The following is a 22,290-nucleotide window of genomic DNA, read 5'->3' as shown; positions in this document are numbered from 1 at the left end:
GCTGTAGAGATTATCTTATAATTATTTTGTTTTCTAATTTCTCCATTTCCCAATATCAGAAAAGAGAAATTGCTGCACAGAAATTCTTAAGCAACTAAAGTAGGACTATATTTCTTTGGTATTGCCCCACTATGTTACTAGTTCAACCTACATCTTTGTGGTGATATAATTGATTCTCTAAAGCAAGGCTTCTTATTTCTTCCATCGGACATTTTTGATCAGAAAGAATGAAAACTTCCTGATTGGCCAATTCAATACAGAAGGGATAATGACAACCAGTTCATCTACCTTAGCGAGTAGTAAGGAGAACAGAGAGTGCAATGAACGCATAAGAAAGGAAATTTGAAGGGAATTGTTATCTCATTTTGATCAGCTCTGGAAATGAGAACCCATAATATTTGACTGAACCCAGAATGGGAAACTGTTCTCCAAACATCCTTGTAAATATTAAAATTTTTAAAGGAACCCTCTTGTTTGCTTTATTTACTTGTGCTCCGAATAACCACATTGCAAAACTCCATCTCAAACTGTAAGAGCATTCTCATTGCGGTAGGAAAATTCCTAACGATCAACTAAGTTCACATATATAGCAAACTATGCAAGCCAGAATTTAAAATATAAGATCCCATGGAAGTCTCAAAAAAATAAGGTATACGAAGGTCAAAAATATATTTTCAGGCCAAATTGTTTATTTTTCAATTTGAACTGGAAACTACAAATTTATCATTTTTAAGGCACCTTGTTTGAAGTGAACCATGTTTTGCTCCAGTGTTCACTTTCCATAAGTTAGCAACCAGAGGTTCTGGGTTCAATTTTGGTGATGGATTCACAAAAATCTGGATCCGGCTAATTGTAGTTTGGGTGGGTCTCCTCCCTTTCTCCCTCTCTCTCCAAAAAAGAGGCACCTTATCTTGAAAGTTGAGGTCAGTACACTTGCTGAAAACATCTTTCACTGTGCTTTGCCCATTTCGATCTGGTAATTGTTGTAGTACTTATGTGGTAACAATTTGTTTAACTAGTTCTTGACTTGCTAAGATAGCATTTTTCTTACCAACATGACTAACTGGCCATGCATGTTGATCTTCTTATCTACGAAATGACTCATTAAATGATTTAACTTCTTAAGTCACATAAAAAACTGTCATTACCTAGTTATCTTCCTGACAATTCAGGGTCCTGGGAGGGGTGAACTGGGGAAAGACCTAACATTCATTTTCTTACACAAAGTTGCTGTCTCGGGACTTCAAACCTGTGTTATTGCACTTGTTACCCCAAGCTGTTACCATTGGACCAAGCAATGGCCCCATAATTTTTTGAGTCACATGGGGATGGTGATTACATGGAATATCTGGATACAATTGAGGATGTAAATTGTTAAAGTGGAATTAACGCTTGAAAGATGCACCAGATTGAATGTGAAAATAGATGGCTGAATGTGTCTATGAAGTAACTAGAGAGTTGCTTGGAGTAGTTTATATAGAGGTAAAAGATGCTTGTACAAGTAAACTTTGTAATTTGATGCTGAAGTTCAAGAGGCATGAAAAGGGGATTTTTTTATTAAATGCTATACCTTGCCAATAAAAATGGCTTGCCTATTGAGTTGATTGGTAAAGAGATTATACCATTGGCATAGTTATTTATTTATTTATTTATTTTGAGGGGGTGGGGAGGGTGCGGGGAGGGGTGTTATATAAAATACGATCGACAAAATTATTTTGATGTGTAGATTCAGTGGAATCTATCTGTTTGCTACTCAACTTGTTTCCTATTTATTTCTTAATAGGTAAATTAGATGTTAAATTAGATGTCATTTGAGTGGTCTGTCAAGCATATAAAGAAGTGCCAAGCAAGGAGGGCAGCAAATTCTAAGAGCTCTTAAGCATTGTTTAAATTCTGAGGAATAGGCGCTAAGGAAAGTGATTCCGGAGAAATCATGTTCTTGGGTATTCGATAAATGTCATTTATCTGTTCAACACATTTGCTGATGGATAATGTAAGGAGTGGTATCCAGAGCATAGTACATATATAAAAACAAAGGCATTTTGCCACTGTAGACAAAGGGTGAAACCAAACTTTTAGCTTTTGATTGTACGGATATTCAACGTTAATGAGGATGAGGAGGGTGTGTGTTTTGTGGAGGTGGTGTTATCTGGGGTGTTCGTCTCAGTCAAATTCTAAAACCTCTTGATGGTGGATGGTGCTTTGAGGTGCGCGAATTTCGATATAACTTTGTACACTATCAGTCCATATAGAATTTGATAATGTTGTTGAATTTTCCTCTTAAAGCAGTGCACACCTATTAGAACTTAAAAAAACAAAGGTTTTGAATCCCTTGAATCCATGCATTGCTAAGAGAAAGAAGCAAGTTGCATGCTGTTATTGTAATTTGGATCTTCTTCTCCTTCCTTACTTTTGATGTATGAATGTGCCGAAAACTTTACAATCTTTAGGGGCCGGCCTTGTTAGTGGTTTTGTTGATCATGCTTGTACAAATATTACTCATGTAACGTATATGCTGTATGTTAATTTGCACTTCTTTGTACCTTTCAGTATGGTTCTGTTCCATAACTTTTCCACATAATAAATGGAACAGTATGGTTATGTTCCATAACTCTTTGTTTCTCAGTATATATGTGGAATGGTTTTCAGGCACATTGATGATCATGTAACTTAGTTGTGCATGCAAGCAATATCTAAATGGTTCATTCTCTTGTTTTCAAGCTTAGCCACCATCATTTATTAAAATATGGTTTTGGGCTTCACAAGGGCCATCGAACTATTGAACTAGTCAGTGATGATGAACAAAGAGGGATTGAAAATATACATTGGCGTCATTATTGCATGAGCTCATCATCATTTTTTTGATACTTACCATGCAAATAATGTGGAGAGGCTGCTAACAGTAATGCAAAAGAAAACAGTAATTGCAGGCCCTTTCTGTTTAGCAAGTTTTTGGTAAGGCAGTGGAAATTCTTCGAGCTATTTGAAAAGATACCAGTCCAGTAGTATCAATCAAGCGCCAAATTTTGTGATGGAACCCAAATCTTTAAGTAACTGCTATCTTATGCAACCCATATGATATTGTGTTTGTGTATCCTGGCCTGATCCATCAAGGATTAAGAATGTTTTATGACCAGGCCGCAACTGATGTCAACCCTTCCTTGATTGGTGCCAGATCCTTGTCGGAGGCAACCTGTAGAAAGGGAGGGAGCCTTGAAACCTAGATCCTTAATTGGTGTTCAGAAAGTCAAGTTTTTTGCTGATATTGTTTTAGCTCATGAAACCAGGTAGCAACCCTAAAGGTTCTCCCTAGTCTTAGAAGGGATAGATCAAGAGAAAATGCAAGGTATAGGGGTTAAGTAACATCCATTCTACAAACTATTAGCCAAGGAATTGAATTGGAATTCAATTTCCAAATCCCATAGATCTATTCTGTATAGTGAAAATACAGTAGTAGCATGTAGTTTAAAGGGGACAAGATTATTTGGTGTAGAACGTGTTCTTTTAATGTGGCATATTAAAGTTATGTTTGATCGAGTAGCATTTGTTGCCTGACTAGTAATTTCATGTCAGCAATGCTTTAGTGATGTTAGTAACAGTTCAACTGTGAAAGGGATTTCTGGTTTTTATCTGATAAAAATTATAATTTGATCGGAAATATGGAGTTGTTTGTGGAACTGGAGTTCTCTTGCTGCATTTTTTTGGAGTCATTTCATGGAGTGCAGGTAGTAATTGTGCATCTTTATGATATGCTACATTGGATATGCATCTGCATTACGGAAGTGTGGTTGTTTAACATTGAGTTTGTTCTTTCATCAGTGTCGTAATAACAGTATTAGGTTTTGTATCTCTGTCAGTATATGAACCATTTTAATTAGTAGCAGTGCATGTTTCTGTATTAGTACTTGCATAGTATTGGTACATTAACTAGCTAATGATATTGATACTAAAGCCAAACACTTGGACGTTGTCGCCAACTTGGAAACTCATTCTGAGAACAGGACTTAACAATCATAAATTGGACAAAATACGAAATAGAAACAATAGGATGACCAAATTAGATACATCAATGTGACCAACATCGAGAAATAGGCAATCTCAGCAAACTTGTTGATAATAAATCCAACATCAAATAAGTTGTTAAGTCATCTATATACTTATTGGCTTAGTAAATATGCCACTGTTTCCAAGCGAAAAAGAAATTGCATTCTAAAGAACAAATTTGCTAACACCTGTTGTTCCACCTAGTTTTATGGTTGCTACATTTCTATGATGCTATTCATATGTAGTAAAACACGTGAGAAATTTCCTGTATTAGCACATCATGATGCTTTGGTTAGTTAAATTGTTGACTTGAAAGTTGGGCCTGCCTGTTTACTCTTGCGTCTCTTATGCAATAACTTTTTTTTTTTTGCTCCAGGTTGCCATTCTATCACTTTACTGGTACAGCATCTTTTTGCAACACCATTTTGACATTATGCGTGCGACTCTAGTAGCTCGCTTTATGACCGTCTCTTGGATGGTTAACAAGATGTCCCAGGCTGTCAACAGGGTGGAGTTGATGATGATGGTGATGATGATGGACAAGCTTTGCCTCTCAGTATCCTCAAGGTTGCCTTGTATTCTGCTAGCTCCTAGTAGTCATTGATGATAGCAGCTTTTGCTTTGTCGAATGCAAAATTCAGTACTCCGGAAGCCTGCAGTCAGATGGCCTGTTGCTGGAATATGACAAAACACCCTGAATTTTTTTTACATGATTACAAGTGATTTTAATGTTAGTGATACGGCGAATATAGTGCTGGTCCTAGATTTTTAACTAGTTTTTGGAAAATCCACAATTATTAAAGCATATGAAGAATAAATTTGTTGCTTGTCTGACTGGCAGCAGCCTGTATTTGTATTAACTTGTCCATATTAATCTGCGAATAATTGGAGGCAAAGGTCTTCACTTGTTTTTGGTGCTCACTTTTTTTGTTCCAAGTGAGTATGCTTGTGTTACTTTGAAGGTGAATGGGGGAGGGTCATTCAGGAAATGAAATCAAGATTTTTTAACAAACTAAGAGAACAAGATGGTACACTGAAGTTTCATTCATGCAAAGTTGGGTCATTTGTTGAGCATTTGACAAGGTTTATTAGTAACAATTTGTGATTTAAAGTGTTAGAAACTTTGTGCGAGCCTGATTAGATTCTCAAATTGACACACGAGCGGTGCCCTTGGTAAGAGGATTTTTGAACTTTGGATTTTGTGATTTTTTGAGCTTGAGCCTTGCGTCAGGTTCAAAATTTAGGTATGGTCAAAGAGTGAAAATACATTTTAAATACTGAAACTATTTGTTGCTGGAAATTGGACCCAGAGGTGACCATGGACCGAGGAGGGGGAGCTTCGGCTGGTGGCGCGGCGGCGGACGACTTTCTCTGGAAGACCTGCAAGAAGCCAATGGCTGGGGGTTCTGACTTCGGCCCTCCGATGCTTATGTCAGAGGGGATTTTTGTGGAGGAAAGTAATGGAGAGAGGTCACGTAAGAATGTTTGGAGGAAGGAGAAGAAGAAGAAGCCTCCTGCATCGAGATCTTCCCTCCTTTTTATAGAAGGGGGTGTAGGGGTTCCTGTGACTGGATGTGACCGTGCGAATTAATGAGTTGTCGTAGCGATTGGACGTGATCGTGTGAATTAACGAGTTACCGTAGACGGCTTGAGATTTTGGGCTGATTGGCGATCCGTTGAGATTATGTGCATTTAAATGTTGACAGTCGTTGAGGCGGAGATCGCGGGATTTGATCCCGGTTGAGGAGGAGGTGGACTTGATTTTCGGTGTAGTGGGGAAGTCTGCTTCTCCCTTTGACTGGATCTTTCTTGTCCTTGAGGTCGATCGGGCTTAACTTGGCCGAGATCGAGATTGTGAGCTCTGTGATCGGGCGCTCTGTGATCATGCTTGTCATCAAGTGCCGGCGATTTGACCATGTTCTCTGAGTGATCCATTTTTCCTCCAACACTATTATACTGAGAATTTCCTTGTCTGATTTGCACCCAAAGTTGGCATAGTGGAGAAGAGAAGCCTTTTACTTTAAGATGGCAAGAAAGCCCATTGAAGTTTCTTATGTATGGCTAAGAACTGACTCTAATAATCTTTGCTTTGTGTCCATAATGCTATCATCTTATTGAGAAAAAATCTTGTTTTATATTTTGACCAACAGCCAGAAAAAAATTGTGGTGCACAAAACACTTAGCTCTTCATCCTATGAAGTTATGCATTATAGAACTTGCACTTGTTTATCATGGGCCTTAGTATCCTTCTCATGTGGTTGTGGTCTTCAGATTGCTGGGATTACCTACAGACTCGTGAAGATTTTGCAATATGGTTAATAGAATGAACTCTACTTTTTCTTAACAAGATTTTCTAAAAAGAAAAGTAGTTTCAAGCTACTCTGTTGCCTGCCTTCTGGCGCTTGAAAACAGACCGAGCTCTGACTCGTTCTGCATTCCAACTGGTACAGCCGTACAGAAGATGCTTATTTCTGGGAAGGCTGGTGCTTCCATGTGGTGTTCCGTAGAGCAGGGAGGTCATGCCAAACGGCCGACTTAACTTTGTACCACCCTTCTCTCTCTCCTCTCTCTCTCTCTAATCACAATTTTGTCATGATTCATGGACTCATGGCTTCCAAGTAGAGAGCCATGACTACTTTAATGGCACCTTATCTTCTTTTTATACCTCTTGCCTTTTTGCTTCTGCCTTTGATGAGGCTTGAGTTGGTAAACATATTAGTTTAAATTTGCTCAGGTTAACGCAGCTAAGGAAGATGGCATATGCTTCTCTCCATGGACCTCTCTTTTTAACTCTTGATTAATATGATCCACAGCTCTTAGTCGGCATGGAATCTGGTGCCATTGTCTCGTCCATTAAGAATTATTAGAGAAGGCAGAATGTCATAAAGTTTTGGCTTTTTGAAAGGTGGCAGCTTCCATATTTCTTGCTCAAGGAAAACAAAAAAATGTAGTTTATTTGATGGAAACCAACATTAGTGGTGAGGGACCAGTGACCACCCATGTTATAATATCCCGGACACCAAGTAAAATTTAACAATTGTTAACCACCAAGCTTAACCTGCATTAGCTAGTTTCACAAGCAAATTAACAAATAAGAGACTTAACCGGCAAAAGGATTACAAGCTACCTTTTTCTCTTGATACCTTTTTTTTTTTGGGAGTAAACTTAAGAAGAAATTTATGCTTCTGAGTGATGTGAGTCTCTTTATCAACTACTTCACTTCCATGGGCTCTTTCCTTGGGAGCGCCGTGGAAAGAAAAAGGACCTCATTCCCCCCTTTCAATTCTTATCCTTTAATCCTAAGTTCGTTATTTTAAAGTCTCCACAATATCTTTATTTTAGAAGGTGTTCTAGAAAGGAATATTTGTCCCTTAGCACTGAAGTCGCATGATTAGATGTGCCCATTGAGATTCCAATGTATGTCACATCCTTCTCATCAAATTGCATTTGTTTTTATTGGCATGGATCCCACAACACCATTGTTGCTTGCCTAGGCCAATGTTCATTCAAGTCCGCCATTGAAAAGTGACAACCTTAAATCATTGCTTGCAAGTTCCCGCCATCCTAAGTTCATCATTTCCAAAGTTTGCTTTGGCTTTTGCTGACGTGAATAAATACTTGAACACAAGCACACTGGATTTTTGAGGAAGCCAAAGACAAAAAGGAAAATAAAACAAGGCTTCACTACGAGCTAATTAAAGCTTGTGAGCTAGGTCATTCTTTGTATTAGCTCGAAGGTTTTTTTTTTTTTTTTTTTGCTAAACAAAAAAAAAGAGGAGGGTGAAGAGAGCCTCACCCGCATAGCAACTCCTATTGGGCTTCTTTTTTGGTGGAGAATGTTCGATATGGATAAACAAGTTTTACTCATATCCTCCCCATCCATGGAAGAGCCCACCAACGTGGCAGCCCCTTCCACGTGTGAGTACGTCACACCAGCACCATCTAAATACCGGCAAACCAGATAGCGACTCCACCAGGCAAACCAGGCACAGGATATCCGATCCCCGCATTTAATCGAGGCCTGCACGTTTCGAACCTGGGCCACTTCGATGGAATCTTAGCCCCATTCCAACCATGCTACCACCTCAGTGGTAGCTCGAAGGATTTTGATGAACAAAAATTGTTGTGTTTATATTCTATCAGCTCTATTAGTGAATTTTCTTCGAAGATGTAGGATGATTAATTGAAGCAAACTCGAGTTGAGCTGAAAGCGGGCATGGTACCTAGTAACGGCAATTATTTAACATTCCTTAAAAGTTTCATTAGCCATAACCAAAAAAATTTCAAACCTTGGCTTCTCTTGAAGCTAAAGAGAAGCCAATGACAACAAGAGGGCTTCTCTTAACAGCATTGTCGATGCTTGCAGATATTTAATTTGCAAACTGTCGGACTGATCATTTATCTATATAACTAGCCATTCATATGGTCTTCTTAACATCGGATTCGCCGATGATTAAGCTGGTTTTTGTAGTGTAAAACTTTCTGCCTAAACTGAAGGAGAAAGAACAAAAAAAAAATGGTAGCAGTGCGTCCAACAAACAATAAAGAATATTTTATATATAATACGCATGTCATTAGTTATATTATGGAGATCATGCAGTAACAACCTACATAATCTATGATATTCTTTTTTATTAACGCGATTCTAATTTTAGAAATCGCATTACAACCTGTATCACTTATAATATTTTTTTTAGCATAATCATATATCAGTCTATATTATTTTTTATTTTTAATATGTATATGGGTATATATAATCTTAAATTATATAATAAAATATAAATATAATTTTTTTTTTCTCATCCCCTACCTACAAATATTTTATCAGGCTCTATGAACGTAGGTTCAGAGAATCCCATCACGGGAGGTACGAATGAAAACGGCTCCCACTACTGACAGCATGCGGTGGGGCAAACTAGAGATACAAACGAATCCTGATGATGAAGGAGAGAAGGAAGACTACTACAGAGGTGTGTTTATATGGTACGTATTTCGCTGATGGGTTGGGGGAATGAACTTATCATGGCTGATAGGATAAGGATGCGCATGCCTTTGAGGGAGGGCAAGGACGGGGGGATTTTATTTGTTCGTCAAAGAATGCCCGAGGATAAGGCTGAAGTGGCTTCCGAGTCTTTCTTTGTGTCATAGAACATAGTACTGCACTGCAGCGCCAATCCTTCTTAAGATCTGTGAACTGTTTGATGAGCTTGGTATACCGGCGAAGACCAAGCACATGGTTTGGGAAGAGGATGTGACAGCAACGAATACAACTTTTTATTATTGGACTGTTTCTTTGAATATATATTTTTTAATTTAAAAAGATTAGTATACTTAATATGGATTACTTTGACCACTACAAATAAGAGTATAGATAGTTCAGGAGTGAGATCCTCCATATTCAGTGGCCGAATTGCATTCCAAACTTTGGAAAGTCATTATTTGGTTATGCAGCATTCGACTGAGATAATTTTTTTTCTTTTCAAATTAGGTAATTTTTTGAGATCCACGGTGTGGCATCACTTTATAAAAATGGGGGTTGCATTTCAAGCAATCAAACCCAAATTCTATCTTTAAATCCTGAAAATGGCTGGTAACTTTTCGGAAAATATCTTGGCTTAACGTATCTCCCGATTTAGGAAGAATTTGATGGAACAATAGAAGATAATATTGATATAGAAGTCAAAATCCACATTTGTATTTTCTTTTATTAGTTATGTTTACTTTTGGAAAGTATTTTATCTGAACTAGGGAAGGAATACGGCTCAAATTGTGCAAACAAGAACCTGGCCATTATAAATAGAGGTTATGCACCTCAATTATATGATCATTAATGAAAAATTAAGACATAAACCCTAATTGAACCAATTCTTCTATCTATTTTTAAATTATTTTAAGAGATTCGAAATGAGCGGGCTGAGAGAAAGAATTTCTTTTCCCTGATTGTCTCATGTATAAAATAAATAAATCTTCTCCATAATTTTTCCAACTTCACATCATTGTTTTGCAATCATATTCTTCATTGAAAATAAATCTCGCATTACTCTCATAGTAAATAAGTAATCTCCGTGAAAATCTCGAGATTTGGATCATGTCATGCCAATAGTCTTACCTAATCTTATATTATAAATTTTCTCCTCTTTTTTTTCCATCTAAGAATCTTGATCACAAACTAGATTCTCATCAATTTCATTCTTGATTCTAACCCCTTCTCCTTCCTAAATTGCGATTCATCCTAAAGTCACCTAAAGAAACGGACGCAGTGGTCTTTTCAAGAACCTTGCCAACCAAGACGAAGTGCTGGTAAACGGTGGAAAAGGTTTGATGTTGCTTTCGCCACTGAAGTTTAGAGTCAAGTCTTGCCAATCCGATGGCTTGGAAGGTCTCCATGGACTCGGATGTCTCATCCAAACAAATTCCACAAAAAACTTTTGGAGGAGAAAAGAGAGGAAAAAAAAGAGAAAGGGATTGATAACGTTTTCAACATAGTACTGTCTCAAAAACAATTTGAACAAATTATTCCTTGCGTCGGTAGGTGAACGCTTTGGCTCTATTTTAACCCATGGAAGAAATAAATTAACTCCAAACGTCTCCAATGGGCAATGGCAGTCGCTACCTGACAAGTGAGTGCTATTATTCTATGCTGGAATGTGATATAGTATCTATAAACTTCTGTTTTTTCAAAGATTTGATGTGTTGGTTTCAATCCAAACAAAATTATGTACTTTGTATGGTAAATAATTTGAACATATTTTGACTGAGAGCTTAAATCAAAAAAATATATAAAATCAGTATATTCTGTTCACAGTTTTACATATTTTATTGGGAAGAATAACGGTTATGAACTATTCAAATTAACAATAGAAGTTTTCCAAATGTTAATTACAACTCTAATGACTATGCTGTAGAATTTTAATTCAATTATTTTTTCTACCAAGGATCTAGACAAACAATTGAAATTTTTGAATTTTTGTCTATTGTAGTACTCATGATGAGATTCCATAGTGGAAACAACAAGTGGCCATTTCTTGAGGATATCCGCTGGCCAATTAATAACCAGCAGAAAATACTTAATTTCAAATGGTTTACTAAATATTTATATAAATATTTTTTAGTACATATAAATATTTTTTTCTAATAAAAATTTTATCTATCATCGAAATTCATCAACCTAGCATTTCTGCACATATTAGGTTTTAGAGAAGCAAAAGACATTCTCGAGAAGAATAAAAAAAAATAGACAGATAAAATATGGAAGATGGAGATAAAAAATATCTAATTTTTAATTTATAATTATAATATACATACATTATTTTTATCTGTACTTTTTTTTAGAGATAGTTAATTTTATCCTTCATTTTTCGCACTAGCCTGCACTATGCATGTAAAAATAAACATATACAAAAATATATATGTTTACTACTATGTAAATATTCGCATGAATTCAAGGTTCTTATTTCCAATAAATTAACATGCATTTGTGTTTGCATAAAGGAGAAAATAAAATAAAACCCCCACATTTTCATGTAAGATAAGATGGAATATATTTTTACTAAAAAATATATTTTTTTCTCTTTCATTTTTTTCGCTTAGCATCCTGCGAGCTCATCATGTCTCCTTTATTCGGAGTTCAAAAAGCAAAACGACGAGTCAACAACTCTTACAAAAAGAAAAAAGGAAAGCAAAAATGTGGACCACACATGTGGGTCCCAGAGGTGCAGACCTGGGTGCGTTAAGCGTGAGTAAATTTAACGTCCATCTCTGTTTCCCCCCATGGTTAGCCACTTGGTCCGCGCCCGGCCGTCCACGTAGAAAGAAACCGCGCGATTCGGTTTCGACAGCACGGTCGACCCACCCCTTCCACGTGGCATCCCGACACGCCTCGGTCCCCAAACCGAACAGACCAAACGTTAATAGATATTATTAAATACTATCTTGCCTTAAGACAATAGAGAGAAACAAATTAAGAGAAGAAAAAGGAAACTAAAGAAAACAAATGGCGGAGATAAGAACAGCTCGCCATTAATGCCCTTCCAGTTCCAACGAATCCTTCCTATTTCTCGGTCCCCCTCTCTCTGTCTCCTCGGTCAAACCGCCCTTCTTTCTCTCTCCCTCTGAGAACAAATTATTGCGGGAATTTTCTTTTCCCGGTAGCAGAAAGACGATGATTTGAGTCCGATCGTTCTCTACATCTCTCCCCCGTCTGCTCTTGTTTCGTTATTTTCACCTCTTCCCTTTTTCTCTTCGGTGACGTGGGACTGAGCTCCGCGGAGGAGCCCAATCATTGGTTTCCCAAGGAGCAGCACTCCTCTGCCGATTTTGTTGTGATTGGGTTTGTTTCCTTGGCTTCACCACCTCTCCATCCTTTTTTTTTTATGTGGTTGATTTTTTTTTTCCTCCCGTTTTTCTCTTATTTGGCGAGTTTTGCCTTTCCCTTTTCCTGTTAGTGAGTGATTCGGGCGATTTGCTGTTTGGGTTTGATTGATTTCGTTCCAAAGCTGCTCCATTTCTTTGAAAGTTGCGACCTTTGTGCTCAGTCGCGTTTCATTTCAATGGCTGCGGTTCTTTAGGGCTGTGTTGGTTAGTGGTTTGTCTGGTTTTTTATTATTTTAACTTCTTTTTCTAGTCTTTGTGTGATTCCAGGTGGTTAGGACAATCGAGCTCTGTTTGTAGCTTCTTAAAAATTGAAACTTTTTTAGTCTCCTTTTTTTTTTTTTTTTTTTTTTTTTTGTAGGCTGCGGGTAGAATTTGAGGGGTGGGGGGTGGGGGTGGAATTATTATTTCCCTATTAGGATGGGTGTAGTAGTTGTTTCTCTGAGGAGGAATTGAAGGTGGGTTTTGATTTTTTTTTTTTTTTGGCGTGGGTGTTTCTAATTTGGAGGCTGGTTTCTTTTGATTATCGATGTAGCTTGTGGCATTTGCTCATCGGTTCGATTGGACTGAAATTTGTTAGGTCGAAAAAGCCTTGTTGCTGAATCGAGAGAAGGATTAAATCCTTCATGGCTGGGTCGGACGACAACGTCACCATGGTCGGTTACTGGGCGCCTCCTCCGAATCCCAGCCCAAGGACCTTTCTGTCCACTTTTTTGAACGACGAATTGGGTTCCAAATCATTCTCCGATCTCTTGTCAGAGAATGGGATCGAGGGGCCGCCACGGGGATCTGATAAACAGAAAACGTTTATGGGTCCAAAAGAAGAAGAGGGTCGGGCGGGAGTCCAGTACTCGAGCGATCTCTCATTAGAACCGAGCTTGTTTGGTGCTCACAAATCAAGCTCCCAGGGGGGTCTTGCTGAGAGAATGGCGGCAAGGGCCGGATTTAGTGTTCCAAAACTCAATATCGCTCACATTACGCCGGCCAACATGGGATCATCATCCTCGGATGTTCGTTCTCCTTATCTGACGATTCCACCTGGTCTCAGTCCGACAACGTTGCTGGAGTCTCCAGTTTTTCTTTCTAATTCCCTGGTACGATTTCATATTTCGTATTCTAAATTGATTGTTTGTGATATATGTGAATTGAATATGAATATGTTATTAATAGAAAAATGGGGATTGCACAGCGAATCTGAGACATGGTTTGTTAAATAGTTGAGGAATCCTTTGTTAGATTTCATGTCGCCAAAAGTTTTAATATCTTAGGCAATGTATTTGGAAGTGTTATTTACATGCCTGCAAAAGAATTTGCTGATGGATGCCTTTCATTCTTGTGGCTGTCGATTTTCTGCCCAAATCCAAAGGATTTTGTTTTTTTTTTTTTTTTTGGTGGGGGGGGGGGGGGGGGGGGGGGGGGGGATGGGGAGGTAGTTAATCATATAAAATGCTGACCCAACTAGTTTGGGATTAAGTCTTAGTTGAGTTGAGTTAATTATATAGATTGCTTGATAGACAATGTATTTGGAAGTGTTATTTACATGCCCACAGAAGAATTTGCTGATGAATGCCTTTCATTCTTGTGGCTGTCGATTTTCTGCCAAAATCCAAAGGATTTTGTTTTTTTTTTTTTTTTTTTGGGGGGGGGGGGGTAGTTGGTCATATAAAATGCTGACCCCAACTAGTTTGGGATTAAGTCTTAGTTGAGTTGAGTTAATTAGTTATATAGATTGCTTGATAGACTTATTGAATGCCTCATTGAAAGTATGTAGATAATTATCCTTCTCTATGGGCCATGGTTTTTTTTTTTTTTTTTGTAAGGGATGGATTGGGCATTTAGTTCTGCCTTTCTTAAGTCCAATTAATTTTGTTAGTACTCTGGTTGTTATGTTAGCATAATTTTACTTTAAATATTTATCTAATGGAATTACTATGTGATATTTATGGAAAATACAAGCGAGTGACATAGTTTTAAATGCAAATGTTCTTCTACAGATCTTTAAAGGTACAATTAGTGAATTGTGAACATTGTTGAATTCATTTCTTATGAGTGCGTAACCACGTTTATATACATATGCATGCATGCACATGCAAAGTATTCTGCAATGTAGGGGGCGGCCCAATGCACGATGCTCCTTCTATTGCGGGATCTAAGGAGGGTCAGATGTAAAGCCTTACCCTGGCATGCGGAAAGGTTGTTTCCATATCTCAATTTCGTGACCTTCAGTTCACAATGGAACAACCTTACCGTTGCACCAAGACACCTTCATTTTATAAGGTAATCATGGATATTAAATGTAACAATCAAACTAGAAAACTAGGTGATATGTGTTACAAATTTTGTAAGAAACTATGTAATGAGTTTCACTATGCTGATTCATGGCTGTATTTATTTATAGTCAGTGTTTTGAAATGCAGTGCATGAGGATGCATATGCGGATACAGTCCCTTGATTAATATAATTTTCAAGTTAAAAGTCTGTCATTTCATTTGATGTTGATACATTGTCGTAACTTTTGTGAGTAGAATATTAAGTATATTTCTTGAGAACAACTTGGAACAATGCTGTGCAAGTTGTGTCACCTGACTATTTTGGACTTGTGAGTTCTGCAGGCTCAACCATCTCCAACTACAGGAAAGTTTCCATTTGTACAGAATGGTAACTCAAACCCAATCACATCCTCAGTTTCAGCATTTCCTAGTAAAAATGAAGATGTTCATGGAGCTTTTTCCTTTAAGCCTCATCTGGATTCAAGTTCCTCGAGTTTTTCAAGTGCAGAAAAGAAGGTAATCTGCTAATATGTTCTTTTTTGTAGCTTTGAATATATCCATCATGTTCCGTAGTTGTGAAGTTGTGTTCTTTTAGAGTAGATCACAGTAAGAAATCACTTACTGACTTTTCATTCATTTTAGAAACTGGCAAGATGTGAGAAGTAATTAGCAACTGGTCATGTGCAATGCATGTTGTAGGGAAGAGAGAATAGAGAACAAGTAATAGAGTCCAATCTGTCGGTATTAAAAGTAACTAACAACTAGGCATGCCCAATGCATGTTGCAGGGAAGAGAGAAGAGAGTAAGTGATAGAGTCCAATCTATTTAGAAGGCAAATCAAAGAGTCCATTCTATATGAATCGAATTAGAGGGAGATGAAGTCCGATCTGTTTGGAAGGAGTCTGATTTGATTGGAAAAGAAGGAGAGAGCATATGGTTGTTAAAGCTGGGCAAGAGAGTAGGTAGAATAATTAATGCATTTTTAAAGATAAACTGGAGGAATATTCTTGGTATAAAAAATTGACAGATTGAATCAAGAAGGAATATTAATTGATTTCAAAACTGCCTCTTTATATATACTAATCTAGCATGGATTTAATATATGAATATATGCCCAACTTGTTCAATCAATTCTAGGTACATCAAAATTTAATCCTGGTCAGTCAGTCTCAGATAGGAAGTCATGATGGGGTAAAATCTACAGAGCTAACAATGAAGTGTTTCATTTCAGAAAAATGACAAAATTATATTGTAACGCCTTTAGGGCTTTTATTTTTTATTTGAGTTTTAGTTAATAGGGCTCATTATGTTACAAATACCCCAAATTGCTAGGATAAACTGCTTTTCTGCTAATATTATTAGCTTGCCGATTCTGCGTTCTAATAGTTATTACATAATTCTAGAGATTTTATCATTTGAAGAGTCATACTGTATAATATTAAGTATTTGTAATTAATCTGCCCGTTAGTGTGCAAATCTTTTATATTGACATTCATCATTACAGTAGTAATTCTTATAGGTGCAGGCTGTGGCTTTTAATTTTTTATATATCTTTGCTTTTTTTTGTGTGTGTGTGGGTTGGGGGGGGGGGTTCTGTTTTGTTGATTCATTATGGTCAAGAGTGGTTGATATCATTGGTGTGAGAAGCTGCTATGATTGTGTTAGTTTCATTAGACATTGAGCTTACAACAAATGTCAACTTAAGCCACTGACTTTCGATTGTCATTGATTAGTTGACTGATGACACTAAAGAGGACTTTGCGTAGTGTGTATTGGTTGGTATTATTGTTATTTGATGTGGACAATGGTGAGATGGAGGAAAGTTGAAGATGATGGCCTAGATTTTAGTCAAACAAACAAGAGTACAAGTTGTCAGATGTTGGTAAGAGCTGGAATAAAAAAGATGTAGCCAGAACTAATGGACAAAAGGCAACTGCAGACCGATCATCTCACTAATTAGGTTCTATTTCTTAAACATTAGCTGCATGAATGAAAAGATATACAACAGGGTAACTTCATGATGGTGTTTTATGAGAGACATGTCTAGTACATTGTTTGCTTGCTTTTGGAGTTTATTAGTGATTAAAAAGAAAGGATGCTGGTGCATAGCAGTAGTGATTCTGTTGAGGTTGATGTGTGTTGAAAACCAAGCATATAATTACGGGAAAGAATATTAATGAGTTTTATGAGGAAGCAATGATACAACAGAGACCTTGTGGAGACAAGGGCATAGGGGATTTCACAATGGCTTGGATGCATGTGGAGCAGTGAAGAATTCTATTTCTTTTTTCTCCATCAAAAGGCGAGTAAGAATACCTTGAATGAATTTCTTGCTTTTAAATTTCTAAGGGTGTTAGTGCTAATCAATTAACTAATCAGTATTATGTTAGATCTTCCTTTTCCCTTTTCTTATTGGAAAACAATGAATGGATGTTGTTAAATTACGTGTGAGAGTGCTTCTTAGACCACATAATGGATAATAGGAGCCCTTTTTATATCATTCATCTTCATATAACACACAGTACAAACATTATTGTTGTGGTTTATGGATACAGCTAATTCTATCATGCTCTGCAAAAGTGGCGCCCTTTTACGCATGAATACTAACATCTGCAATAGCAGCAGCTTTTTATTTTAATGCAGGTGACTCTTAAGAATTCAATTTTCAGATATATGCCATTCCAGTCCACCAAAGCAAACTATTCAATCTCTTCCAGTCTATAATACCATCAGTACATGACACCTCCTGCTGATGTGGCATTAGTACATTATATTAGTTTCTGTAAGACTAGGTCATAAGTTTTCAGTGAATTTGTAATAATGAACTTAGTGAGAAACCTATGTCCTGATGCAGATTAGCAGAGAACCCAGTACCATTTTCAGTCCATCATTACACTGTAAACTTCTTATGTTGATCTATGTTGAAGGAACATCTACACTAGTGAACTTGCTTTGGTATGTAGCTTAGTATTTGCTTCCTTAGTCCTCTCCATCAAATGTTCGTTCACTTCAATCTTTCTACAAATTGTAATTCTTTGGACAATTGTTTACAAGAATACATTTTCGAAATCCCACGAGATGTTACTTCTCTCCCTCTCTGTCTACAAAATGTATCCATGAATTGGTTGCTCCTTCCATGCCACCTATCAATTGTGCTCTTTAACATTGTGTAAGGATTCCATGGCTTTGAGTTGGCCTCTTTATAATGCGTGCACCTTGTGATATGGTACAGACATGTTTAGCATCTGAAGGTGCAGAATTTGTTCTCTGGTATGGTATACCCAGTGTACTCTTGAAATCAGACCTTATTATGATGGTATGAACATACTCAAGTATATAACTGAATAGTTCTTCGCTATGACGTATCTGGTTCAGCACTCTGTGTTATTCTTTCTGTGTTTTGATGTATTAGCAAAAGCCCATGTTCTATATGACCTCAGATTTGTTGACAAATAAAATTGGTTCCAGGTAACAGAAGACATATTCATCTTTATGTAATCGAGCAAATTATCTAATCAAGATGGCACCTCAGGTTGATGCAAACTTTTCCTGCTTTAAAATTTGTACTGAGATTATGGATTTGTTATACTTTGGAGATTGGTAGATCCCTACCAGCCAGGGGTTACCATATTCACAAAAATGGCAGTCTTTCTTTTTCTTTAATGCTTTGTGCCTACCCCACCCCTTCTAGTAATTGTGCATATAATCTGTTACATATTTGAGTATTTGAACAAATTAATGGTTTGCAGACCCTTGTCTGCAACCTGCTTCCTAGTATTCCAGTCTGATTAGTTTTCTTATTTTTAGGGTGCTTCAACCGTTGATCAGCAGCAGTCATTACCAAGAATACAGGTCTCTGTTCAATCAGGAAAGCCTGTTCAAACATCAAGCCCAGAAACTGGCACCTTGAACTTGCAAAATCAACAGCAATTCAACCTTCAGGCTGGCTTTTCTGACTCATCTGATAGAAAAGACGCCACTGATGATGTCATGTTCAACCAGAGGATGTCTGATTCATTTATGGGAAATGATCAGTCACCACCTCCTGATGACCAACAAGATGGTGAAGCTGATCCAAAAGAAATTTGTTCTGTGGCTCTTGGTGCACCAGCTGAGGATGGATACAATTGGAGGAAGTATGGGCAGAAACAGGTAAAAGGTAGTGAATTCCCACGAAGCTACTATAAATGCACTCACCCAAATTGCCAGGTAAAGAAGAAGGTGGAGCGTTCTCATGAAGGCCATATCACAGAGATAATCTACAAGGGTGCTCACAACCACACCAAGCCTCCTCCGAATCGCCGGACTGGTTTTCCATCTTCCCACCCATTCAATGATCCACAGATTGATGGTTCAGAACAGCCTGGCTTGCAGGCAAGCTTTGAAGGTAAGCCCTTACGGGCAAGCACACAGAATGGAACCGGAGGCCAAGAATGGCGGGGTGATGGCCAGAAGGCATTGTCATCTGCCACTGTTGCTGCTGAATTCTGTGACCCATCAACATCCGTACAGACACAAGATGGGCCTCGCTTTGAATCCCAAGATGCTATAGATGTTTCATCCACTCTATCCAATGATGAAGAAGAGGATGATCAGGCAACTCATGGCAGTGTCTCGCTGGGTTGTGATGGTGAGGGAGATGAGACAGAGTCAAAAAGAAGGTTACTATACTCTCGCTTCTTAATGATAATTTCTAATTAGTGAGTTTGGAAATTAATTTGTTTAATCTTGCTATGGCTTAGGGTGCACGGCATTTACTGCTTTGACCTTTTTTTCACTTAGGAAGCATGATGCTTGTCCAATTGAAATGTGTGCTGCTTCTAGAGCCGTTCGTGAACCAAGGGTTGTGGTTCAGACAACAAGCGAGGTTGACATCCTCGATGATGGGTATCGTTGGCGCAAATATGGACAAAAGGTGGTCAAAGGAAATCCAAATCCAAGGTATGTCGTGACATTATGAATAAATCTGCCCATAATATCGAGTAATGCTCCTAACCATTGTAAGCTTTCTGCAGCCAATGCTCTTATCTATTTAGTAATCTGACAGTTATATACTTGCTTTTGTTCATGCTGACCAAATGATTGAAGACATCATAAAGAAGTATATAATAAGATATGGATGGTTTTTTTTTTGGTGCAGGAGCTATTACAAGTGCACAAATCCAGGATGCACAGTTCGAAAACATGTGGAGAGGGCATCACATGATCTCAAATCAGTGATCACAACCTATGAGGGAAAGCACAACCATGATGTCCCTGCTGCAAGAAACAGCAGCCACCCAAACTCTGCACCCTCTGCAACAGCGGCCAACTCCGCATCGCAGTCTCACAACCTTCATCGAAGACTGGAACCAACTCAAGATGGCCTGGTCAGGTTTGATGCCCCAACACCACTTGGCACATTTGGCCTGCCTGGTAGGGAACAGCTAGGACCAGCTGCCGCCGCCTTCTCTTTCGGGATGGGTCAACAAAGCCTGGCAAACTTTATGATGGCTGGATTAGGTCCGATGGCCTCGATGAAGATGTCGGTTCTTCCTCCAGCCCATCCTTATTTGGGGCATCGCCAGGTGACTGAATCAGGGTTTATGATACCAAAAGGAGAACCCAAGGAGGAACCAATGTCGGAGTCCAGGCTGCCCATGTCAAATGGAGGGTCAGTTTATCATCAGATGATGAGCAAGCTACCTCTAGGACCGTAGCTGTAAATAATAGGTCGAGGAAAGATGGTTGTTTTCTGTACAACTGAAAAAGGGTGGAGAAAGTTCGTGTGCTCTTTTTTCTTTTAATTACAGAGAATGCAAAACATCCTTGCTTGCTTTTTGATAAGTGGCATGCATAGTTTATAGCAGAATATTTGGCAAGTGGTTCAAATGTTGATTGAATTTTATCAATTTTAATTTGGCAAATGAGTTCTGTGGAAAAGGTTGGATGGAGGAAGTCATTTGGTTGCATGCAACAGAAGGAGCTAGGATCCGCCATCTATAGATTCTGTAGCTCTCATTCTGTAATCCAAGTTTACTCTTTTATTATATGGATTTACAGGAGAAGCCAACACAAATAACACATCTATATGATCTACAGAATCCAGGACGAGCATGGCATGGAAAGTGGCTTCTGCAGGGCAGGGGATGGCAAGGTGAAGACCTAGCTCTTGGATGGCAAAGTACTTTGGTCCTAATAGACCTAGCACGTTGATTGTTTAGCTCAGTCAGTGGGACCAAAGGCCTAAGTGGTTGGTTGGCTATGAAGCTTCGAGTTCAAGGTTTTCTCCAAAAATGATTTGGATTTTAGAGAATTCAGTGTTATTTTGAAGTGTCAGGTGTAAGCATGATGGTTTGGGTGGAGGAATTGCAACATTATTTGAAGCCCTCAGTGTTATTCAAATAGATTCATTTCTGCCAAGGGCCTAAACTACTCAGATCCTTAATCAGGCTGGTATTATTTTAAAGTTCATTATCCAAGTAGCCGTTTAACTAATTTACGCGTATGTCTTTAGTTAGGTTTAAATTATTTTCAAGACAAGTAGCTGCGTGCAGTAAAAAATAAACTTCACAAAAAGAGTGACCTGGCTGCCAACTAGTCCAGTAGTTGAAGTCATTGGACTACTTGGATTGGAGCCTCATCAACGCTCTCATGGATGGGTGGAGAGAGCCCACTTCCTTTTCTCAATAGGTGAAAACTTAGTGCTGCAGAGTGAAAAACTAGTTCCAGTTCTAACTACAGCAAAGTTCCAAAACAGAAGAAATAAACAAATCCAAACAGCTTGAAAGATGCAGTCCAGCTGATGTGTGGCTAATTTCATTTGTTTTAGAGAGGGCTATTCCTTGTGTAGCCCGTTCTAACCATTTAAAAAACAAAAACAACAAAAACGGAATTACCTCTTATATCCAAAATCAATAATTGGATATCCGAATCGAAGATCCACATCATTTTTCATAATTTATATCCCTAAAAATACCTAAAAATAAAAAATCACGTATGTTGGCAGTCTATAACCTATGTATGATGGTAGATATAATGTAAGATCATATTTTGCTATAATTTAAATATTAAAATCTATTGTTTCTTAATCTATATATATTCTGTAGTATAGATTATGCTCAACAGGTTGGATTCTTGATTTAAATATCAGATTATTAATTTTAGAACAGATACTTTCTTCTCCCGAAAGAAGGTTAATTTATGTATTCGTATCCTGGGTACCCCCACCCCCTGGTTTCCTGAAGGTGAACTTCGATGGTAGTATGGCAGCTGACGGGAGAGGTGGAGGTGTAGGCTTCGTCATTCGAGATCATGATGCCAGGCTAGTGGCGTTGAGGGGTCAGTGGATCTTCGATGCGTCGGTGGTATGTGCTGAGCTTCGAGCCGCCTGGGAGGGCATATCTTATGCGAGACGGACACTGGGTGAAGACCAGATCATTCTCGAGGGCGACTCGCCACTGTGATTGATTGGGTTAGGGGCCGGGTCGTGCAGGTGAGGGTAGACCGCTGCTTCTGGACATTCGCAGACTTCTGCAGGCGTGTGAAACCTATCAGGCTACACACGTCTACATGGAAGCAAATTGTGCCGCTGATTGGGTCGCTTCCTATGCGGCTCATCATTCTT

The 22,290-nt window shown here is 38.3% G+C and overlaps 2 protein-coding genes across 6 annotated transcripts in view; both read left to right on the top strand.

Moving 5' to 3' along the window:
• LOC103718943 (Tetratricopeptide repeat (TPR)-like superfamily protein) overlaps positions 1-4,965 on the top strand; it is a 7,338-nt gene extending 2,373 nt beyond the window's left edge. For 2 of the 3 annotated variants that reach the window (XM_088715682.1, XM_008807959.6), the window contains one exon: positions 4,421-4,965. The gene's annotated coding sequence lies outside the window, so the exon portion shown is untranslated. Of the gene's footprint in view, positions 1-1,172; positions 1,190-4,420 lie in introns of those variants that run through there. The other variant, XM_088715683.2, reaches the window with a different exon arrangement.
• A 7,018-nt stretch (positions 4,966-11,983) lies between these two features.
• On the top strand, positions 11,984-20,606 carry LOC103718944 (putative WRKY transcription factor 2). 3 transcript variants are annotated; one of them, XM_008807960.3, is made up of 6 exons: positions 11,984-12,373; positions 12,995-13,508; positions 15,027-15,200; positions 18,492-19,345; positions 19,467-19,625; positions 19,825-20,606. In XM_008807960.3, the coding sequence occupies exons 2-6, from the start codon at positions 13,041-13,043 to the stop codon at positions 20,381-20,383; spliced, it is 2,214 nt and encodes a 737-aa protein (XP_008806182.2). In that variant the 5' UTR covers positions 11,984-12,373; positions 12,995-13,040; the 3' UTR covers positions 20,384-20,606. The 3 variants fall into 3 exon arrangements, with proteins under 3 accessions (XP_008806182.2, XP_017701159.2, XP_088571806.1); XM_017845670.4 differs by having other exon boundaries at positions 12,011-12,872; XM_088715680.1 differs by lacking the exons at positions 11,984-12,373; positions 12,995-13,508 and adding an exon at positions 18,153-18,216 and having other exon boundaries at positions 15,062-15,200.
• The last annotated feature ends 1,684 nt before the right edge of the window (positions 20,607-22,290 follow it).

Source organism: Phoenix dactylifera, chromosome 2 (genome assembly GCF_051530095.1).
Source record: "Phoenix dactylifera cultivar Ajwa chromosome 2, Ajwa_hap1_PhDact_Kaust_v1.1, whole genome shotgun sequence".
Taxonomy (NCBI): Eukaryota; Viridiplantae; Streptophyta; class Magnoliopsida; order Arecales; family Arecaceae; genus Phoenix; species Phoenix dactylifera.
The sequence above is the reverse complement of the archived record's forward strand: the minus strand, read 5'-3'. Positions and strand labels throughout refer to the sequence as shown.